Raw genomic sequence first — 8,417 nt, 5'->3', positions numbered from 1 at the left:
GATCAGAGAGATAACATATACAATAAGATGAAAAAAGATCCCACAAATAACATACTCCGATTAAAATATATAAAGATACGTAATAAATTACATACAATTTCGGAAAATAGTAAAAATAATTATTATCAAAATTAAATTAAAGAAAAGAAAAAAAACCCGTCTTTTATGGCAAATAATTAATAAAATAAGTGGTAGCGTGACGAAATCGATTGACGATATAATTCTTAAAGTTTTCGATATAAATAACCAAAATTACACTGAAATTACTAACAAATACGCTTCAGCATTTAATGATGCTCTCAAAAGTGTTTTACCAACGTGTTCAACCAAGCTCCTGAAAAAGAAGTAGTCAGCCGATGTAACCTTTTATCTAAATAGAGTAGAGCCAAAAAATATTGAAAATACTATAAAAAACCCTAAAAAAAAAGCACCCGGTAATGATGGAATCAAAAGTAATAGATATTAAATTAGTTGCCAAAAAATATCAGTAAGCGTCGTCCAATTAATTAATGTCAGTATCAAATCAGAAGCTCTCTGAAATGTCTCTTAAAAAAAGTTGTGCTCGCCCTGTTCACAAAAAGGGTAAACAACAAGACGACATTAGTAATTATCGTCCTACCTTCCTAGGGTAAGCCCTCTCTTGATAAAATAATTGAAAAATATTTCAACGCACAAATTTATACCTTTTACGGCGACCATAAAACAATTAGTAAAAATCAGTATCATTACAGCCTATACAGTCCACTGCTGGACATAGGCCTCCACAAGTTTACGCCAAAAATAACGTGAACTCATGTGTTTTGCCCATAGTCACCACGCTGGGCAGGCGGGTTGGTGACCGATGAAAAATCAGTACGGTTTCCAGGCAACGAAAAGTACCACGTCCCTATTATCTAGGTTTGCGGATGAAGTGTACTGTGTATATCACTATCACTAATATATAGTAATGTGTGGGTAACACAAAAATAAAATCGTAGATATTTAAAATAGCAAGGTGTCGTCTCCTGTCAAAGATTTTCATTGTAATATGAAACTTTGAATAGTTACGGGTCTCTGTAAAGAACTCACTATAGACGGCGCCACGGTTCGCTTAAACCGAAAATAAAAATCATCATATCAAAAATTTCACTCTAGCGGGTACATCGTTCCATAGCTTAATTGGCTAGAGCGCCGACACTATCAGTCGGAGACGCGGGTTCGAACCCCGCTGGAGCGGTCAATTTTTGATATGATATTCAAAAATGTTTAGAATTCCTAATGTGTGGGTAACACAAAAATAAAATCGTAGATATTTAGAATATACTAATTCCCAAACTAGAGTCTGTGGATAAGCGTGTAGTTGCCGACACAGGGCCATCTATCTTGCCTTTCGATTCCAGTTGCTTGAGCCTCTTCGATTTCAAATCAGCTTTCAACCTAAATATTTATATGCGAAGGCATCTAAATTGTAATTTATTATATACATTGTTATTTTTACTACCTACTGTCCCTACTTTCGTATAATTATTATAAACATAATTTTAACGCTTTAATTGCAATTATTACAATAAGAATTGATTTATTATCAGTTGATAATACTTCAAAAAAAAAAATAGCGATAATCCAACTAAAGATATATGATCTAATTAATTAATGGAAAAAATTAAAGAGTTTAAAATGGTGAGATTAGATATAAAACAGTATTTAAGGCCAATGTTCTACCGCAAAACAACGCACTATCGTCCAACATGAAGCTCCTCATCGTCGTCCTCGGCCTGGCTCTAGCTGTTACAGCGGAAGAACCAATCTTCCGTGACTATCATCTAGAGATCGGTATCCCCGAAAGGGCTCGCATAGACGCTGCTGAGGCGGCCGCGGACTTCGACGGTTCCAGGATTATCGGAGGACAGGTTTCAGCACTAGGAGCTAATCCCCACTTGGTATGTTTGGTAATTTTTAGTCAATAATAGTCTTTGTTTCACGTGTCTTTTATAATAATTTTCTTGTAATTTTTAAGGCTGGTCTACAAATTACATTGTTCAACGGACAAAGATCAGTTTGTGGAGCTTCTCTTATTAGTAACACTAGACTGGTCACTGCTGCTCACTGTTGGAGAACTACTACTTCACCAGCTAGAAGTGTTACCGTTATTCTCGGATCTGTTAACTACAATTCTGGTGGCGTTCGTATCACCACCAACAATGTTGTTACACATCCCTTATACACCGTTTTTGATCTCCGAAACGATGTTGCTGTCATTCGCATCAATCACGTTAACTTCAACAGTAAGTCACTTCTAATTTTATAATTAAATTTAGAAAACAACTTTTAGCTTTTTCTAATTTCTAATTTTTTACGTTTTGAGTTTATATCACTAGGTGGAAAACTGGATACTTTTTATCCAAATATAATATTAAAATTCAACACAAGCGAATAGGGGATTAGTTCAGTTGTAATACATTAACGCGTAAAATTTAATCCTGACAACGAAATACTTAAAATAACATATAAAAGATGTCGCAATTTCTGTAATAATATAATTAAAAAACTAAAACGTAAATATGATAGCACATTATTATTAGATAGAAATCCAAAAGTTCTTTGGAATAATATAAAATTTATAACTAATTTAAAAAAATCTAAATCAACGAACTCACAATTACTGGATATAGATCCATGTCCAATAAAGGCAGTTAGTACTATAAATAACTTCTTTGCTAATATTGGACCTAGCATTGCTAAAGAAATAATAAGTAAAAACAAAATTTTACACCATAACAAACAAACACAGATACTTAACGATAAAAATCAACCGCCATCTTCTGTTATTTTTCATACAGATCAAGAAGAAGTTAGTTCAATCATTATAAACTAAAAGACAGATAGTGCCTTTAAGCGACGCAATATTATCTGTAATCCAAGTATACATAATCTGTAATGTGGTACAAATCTGTATGTTGGTAAAATTGAAATATTATTAGTGTAAGGTATATTGTAAGTCGTCCAGTAACCATCGCTGCGATCGGCACGTTTAAATGAAGTCATTTGTAAAAGCTTCTATCCGTTCTTATATAAATATATCCTCATCAACAATTGCTTTATATCCATCTAAGATCAACCTTCTACAATTTTTGGTCACTTCGAGACGGATCTTTAAATGTTCTACACGCCAAAAAGTATGGTGAACACCCGGAAAAAGAGTATGTTAAAGAAGGATGAAGAGCAACAGGAATCCAGATCTTCCATAGAAGAGGTTCCAGTACAACCAATTAACGATGAAAAATGCGTTAAAGAGGATAATAAACAACGAGATAAAACATTTTTCCTCAACGAAAATAAAAATGAAGGTAGTATTGTAAAAACGGAATCGCCCTTAACGGCCGTTCAAATTATGCCTTCAACGTCTCGACAAGTGTTCAGTGCGAAGACTAAGAGGTTATCGTCATCCTCTGCGCTTGCAAGTAAGAAAAAGCTGGAACTAGAGGCAGCAGAAGCGAGAGCAAAAATTGAATCGGACTTGAGTAATAAAGGTTTGGCGGCCGACCTAGCGGAGATTGACGACGAGTGTAGTGTACAATCGGACCACACTAACAAGGATGTAGAAGAGGGGTTGGAGCGCAGCAATCGAGAACTGGAAGCAGTCCGTCCACGACATGGGTCAAAATACGGACGCGCCGTGCCAGCTGATCACACAGGATATCGGCACTGATGGAACAATTCACCTTCTGACCAGCGCACTGAAGGATCTTGCAGCCGCTTCTACCAACAATAGCTTAAATAACAATTTGTTAAGTCGAATATGTACACCATAAGACTTACCCGTATTTACTGTTGACCCCATGGAATGGCTTCAGTTTAAACAGGCATATGAAGAATCATCTAAGGTGTGTAATTTCAATGATAGGGAAAATATGTAGCGCCTAAGAAAGTGTCTAAAAGGATCAGCTCGCGAAGCTGTCTCGGCCCTGCTGAGAAGTGCTTCGTCACCCGAGATGACTTTATCGTGTCGATATAAAGAAATTACACCCAGTATCACAAGAATATCACAAGGATATTGTACCATTATCTGTTAAAGTGCGAAATTGCGTTGCCGCCGTAAAAGTTATCGGTCAATATGAATACCTAAATGGAATAAATTTAATAACATTTTTACTTTCAAAGTTACCACCGGTTCTACTCTCAAAGTGGGCAGATTACAGTTACCCTTTCATCAAGCAAGGTAAAAGACCGACATGTATCGATATTTCCAAATTTTTAAAATGCAGAAGCTGCAAAAGTGTCTTCTATGGCTTTATTGACTATTAAAAATAATTCTGATAATTATTATAGCAATAAAAAATACACAGAGGGTATGCATACAATTTTATTAAAGAAAAAACACAATAACAATGAAAAGTGTCAATCAATGAATATTGTCGCTTATCGATTCATAAATTACAAGATTGTAAAAAATTCCGCAAAGCATTACGTAAGGATCGCTGGAGTTTTGTTAAACGAAACCGGTTATGTTACTAATGCATAAATGCAACGCACGATAAATCAAACTGTCCCGCGGCAGCTTGTGACATCGATAGCTGTGGGCAGGCTCATTACAAGTTAGTGCATTTTACTACGCACAATAGCAATCAGTGTATTAGTGATAGTAACGTGGAATTATCGTCGGTGAGCCCTGAAACTGAAAAAGTAATTAATCATATAAAAAGCAATAAGTGTAAAGTGTTACCAAAGGTGGTACCCATTACTGTGCACGGACCTAACGGTGTTTTTACTACGAGTGCGTTGTTAGACGACGGATCTACCGTGTCTCTTATTAGTGCATCACTCGCGTCTCGTGCGGGCCTCCGCGGCCGCCGGGAGACGATACCGACGTTCTCACAGTTTGTATAGCGAACAATAACGGTGAGCGTTTTAAAACATTTCTTCGTAGTATCATGAACTTTAGTGTACCTGTGCAAAATGTACAATTAATTAATTTTAATAACTATTCTCATTTATGTAATACTAAAAATGAAATTTGTTGTGTTAATACTGAAAACTGCCTGAAATATTAATTGGTCAAGACAATTACAATTTGTTGTTACCATTAGAAATTAAAGTAGGAAAATGTAACGAACCTTGTGCCACTCGTACTCCGCTGGTGTAGTGCGTCCACGGGCTGGTGCCTGGTGTATCACTCTCGACGCGCGGTAGTTCGTACGTAATCCATGTTACCGAGATTAAATTAGGGTCGGCTAATCTTTCACTGGATAACTTGCACGAGATGGTCAAAAAGTCATTTACTATCGAATTTATCGAAATATATCGGTCAGAACGCTGATGATCTTCGTGCTCTGGAACACCTGGAACTGACGGCTAAATTAATCGATGGTCAATAGCATGTAGGTCTGCCATGGAAGGATAGTTTCTGTAAAATGCCTGAGTCTGAACATACGGCACATATTAGGTTACGTAACCTGGAGAGAAAAATGTATTGTAACACACAATACGCTCAGAGGTACCAAGATCGCATTAAGCATTTATTGGATAATAATTTCGAGCCTATAAGAACGTATAAAATGACATCGCAAATATTGGGGCGAACTGTGCGCCGTTCATTGCACAGTTCATTAAAAATAAAAACGCAATGCGCTATGAATCGTCAAAACCTATGGCAGTTCAAGCTATTCGCGAACAGCACTATATGGATGATTACATACGAGCATACGAATACCCAGATGTTATTAACGAGTGAATGCATCGTCGATACGCCACACTAGCGCAACTTCATTTAATAACTTAAACGCGTCTACGCAAACTTTAAAAAATTAAAGAAACGTTTTTCCCCAGACAACATCCGGCCCGTCGCGTTAGCCACCGGCTCCAACCAATATGTCGGTGTTACGGCTGTAGTTGCTGGTTTCGGAAGAACGAGCGACAGTAAGTTCATTTTCATTGATCTGATTTCTTATTTATATGCCTGCATATTTTAACAATAACAATCCGCCAACCCGCATTGGATCAGCGTGGTGGATTAAGCTCTGATCCTTCTCCTACATGGGGAAAGAGGCCTATGCCCAGTAGTGGGATATTACAGGCTGAAGCGATATTTTAACAACGACCGTAGAGGGCATTTCCGATTATTATTTTGATTAAGTAAGTATTTTTTCAAATTTCAGGCAGCTCAGTATCAAGTGTAGCGAGACATGTAAGCCTGCAAGTCATTGATAACGAGACGTGTGCTAGGTCATATAGAGACGCACGCCTGCCTTCCATTTTGTGCACGTCTAACAGCGGCGGCAGAAGCCCCTGCGGAGGTGACTCAGGAGGTCCTCTCGCGGTCGGCAATACCTTGGTCAGTATTTGTTTTTCGTTCATTTCTCGTCTTTTATTTTGTACCAGTAACGACTTCCCTTTTTACTTTACTGTAATACGATTTTATTTGCTTATTGTTATTAATTTTTATTAACAATTAATATTTAATTGTTTTTTGAATTTTTTTTTACAGATTGGTATCGCTAACTTCGTTTCGGCCCGCGGTTGCGCGGCGGCACCAGCCGCTTTCGCCAGAGTTACCTATTTTGCTTCTTGGCTTTCATCACAATAGAGTTCTGCATACTATGTGTGGCGACATCTATCGCGTGACATACGAACTACGTGACTAAAAAATGACGCATCCTACATCGCGATATCAAAGTTATTACAGCAATTAAGTATATATACAAGAGACCAACAACAACCGTCGGGCCAGTAGCCCACCAGACACAAGACCCGTCTAGTCGGAGGATTCTCTCTATTCAACGGTGGATGAGGAACTCAACACCCCGTTCCTCACACCCCTAAACTGGTGACCCCGACGTGATCATTAGCGCAGCCTTCGCAAGCTACGTCATTGTGATATCATCCCCGAATATCATTTAATAATTAAACGTTTTGATGCGTTTTTGTTTGTATTATTTGCGTATCGTTCGTTATATATATGTATATCGTTATTACGACACCTATCTACATCATTTGTTTTATTGGCGAGGACTACGTTTTCGGTTACCGATTAGATAGATATTAAATCACTACTTTTGATTATTAAATTTTGACTTATAAAAGAAATAAAGACTTCGCTGTTAGGTATAAACAAATATTATACGTTACAAAAAAATAGAAAATTATTTTATTACATTGATGCAACATTCTTGAGAAAAAGTATACACTATCAAAAATCAAAAATTATTTTATTGAAGTAGGTGTAGTCATCACTGGCGTACTTAAATGGGCCAGTAATATTTACTTAATCATCAAGAAAGCGAATAGTCTCGTCTACTTCATTCAAAAAATCATTCGGAGTACTTACGTCTGAGATGATTACTCAGATCTACAAAATCTTCGTCAGACCTATTTCAAAGGATTTCAAGTATAGTAATAACCCTTGCATTGTAAAAGACATTGAATTACTTGAAAAAATTCAAACGTGGGTTACCAAAATCCCAAGACGAATAAGGAGACTTGATTACAAGGATAACGGAACTTATGCTTAATTAGTCTAGAAGATCGAAGAGAGAGCGAGAGAGACGAATTGATCGAAACGTACAAATTATTTAGGCTACCATTATGATATACAACATTTGGGCAAAATTCTTGTACATTTATTACTTCACTTTTACAAGACAGTCCAGGACTAGGCAATAGTATTCCCATCCTCACTTTTATGCGCTCACAGATCCACCCTGATAAGACCAGAGAAGTACATGGAGCGCGTTCCCTACTAGTTGGATATTTTACTTGATAAAGATTAACCAGAAAGTTCAATAGTAGAAGTTTCAATAGTCCAAAACGAAGGCGATGACGCAATGTATAATTGTTGCACAATCGTACAAAATAATTATTATAGGTTATTTGTATATGAAGCACAATTGTTTTGCTTTCATCAAATAGATAGATAATAAATAAATAAATAATAAATAGATAGATACACTAAGTATAGATAAATTCACCACGTGCATTTCTTACCAGATTTAGTCATTTACAAAAAAAACAACAATATTTTCTAGACATAAATGTCATTACAAAATTGATAAAATTGTTTAAGTGTTAATCAGATTACCAATTATTATTAACTAGCTGTTCCTGCGACTTCCTCCGCGTGGAATTTAACTAAAAAGTTATTGTTTAGTTGGCAGAGTTATAAAATAAATTTCTAAAATAAAAGTAGCCTAAGTTACTCCTTACTATATCAGCTATTTACTAGTGAAAGTTTCGTCAAAATCAGTCCAGCCGTTTCAGAGTGTAGCCGGAACAAACAGACAGAAAGATAAACGGACAAAAGTGTTATTTTGGTATATGTACCGTTTAATCATCCATATGCATTTAGTAAAAAGCGGTTATTTTAATATAACAAACAGACACTCCAGTTTTAATCATTTGTATAGATTTTTTTAAATTTCAAACTTCTTTTATTAAAAACCCTT

At 36.2% G+C, this 8,417-nt stretch overlaps 1 protein-coding gene across 1 annotated transcript; it reads left to right on the top strand.

The window, feature by feature from the left end:
• The first annotated feature begins 1,727 nt into the window (after window positions 1-1,727).
• LOC123660489 (collagenase-like) lies at window positions 1,728-6,649 on the top strand. The gene is made up of 5 exons (XM_045595555.1): window positions 1,728-1,919; window positions 1,997-2,264; window positions 5,806-5,895; window positions 6,135-6,310; window positions 6,464-6,649. The coding sequence occupies exons 1-5, from the start codon at window positions 1,728-1,730 to the stop codon at window positions 6,560-6,562; spliced, it is 825 nt and encodes a 274-aa protein (XP_045451511.1). The 3' UTR covers window positions 6,563-6,649.
• Window positions 6,650-8,417: the final 1,768 nt, after the last annotated feature.

The sequence above is a fragment of the Melitaea cinxia genome, chromosome 15 (assembly GCF_905220565.1).
Source record: "Melitaea cinxia chromosome 15, ilMelCinx1.1, whole genome shotgun sequence".
Classification (NCBI taxonomy): Eukaryota; Metazoa; Arthropoda; class Insecta; order Lepidoptera; family Nymphalidae; genus Melitaea; species Melitaea cinxia.
The sequence above is the reverse complement of the archived record's forward strand: the minus strand, read 5'-3'. Positions and strand labels throughout refer to the sequence as shown.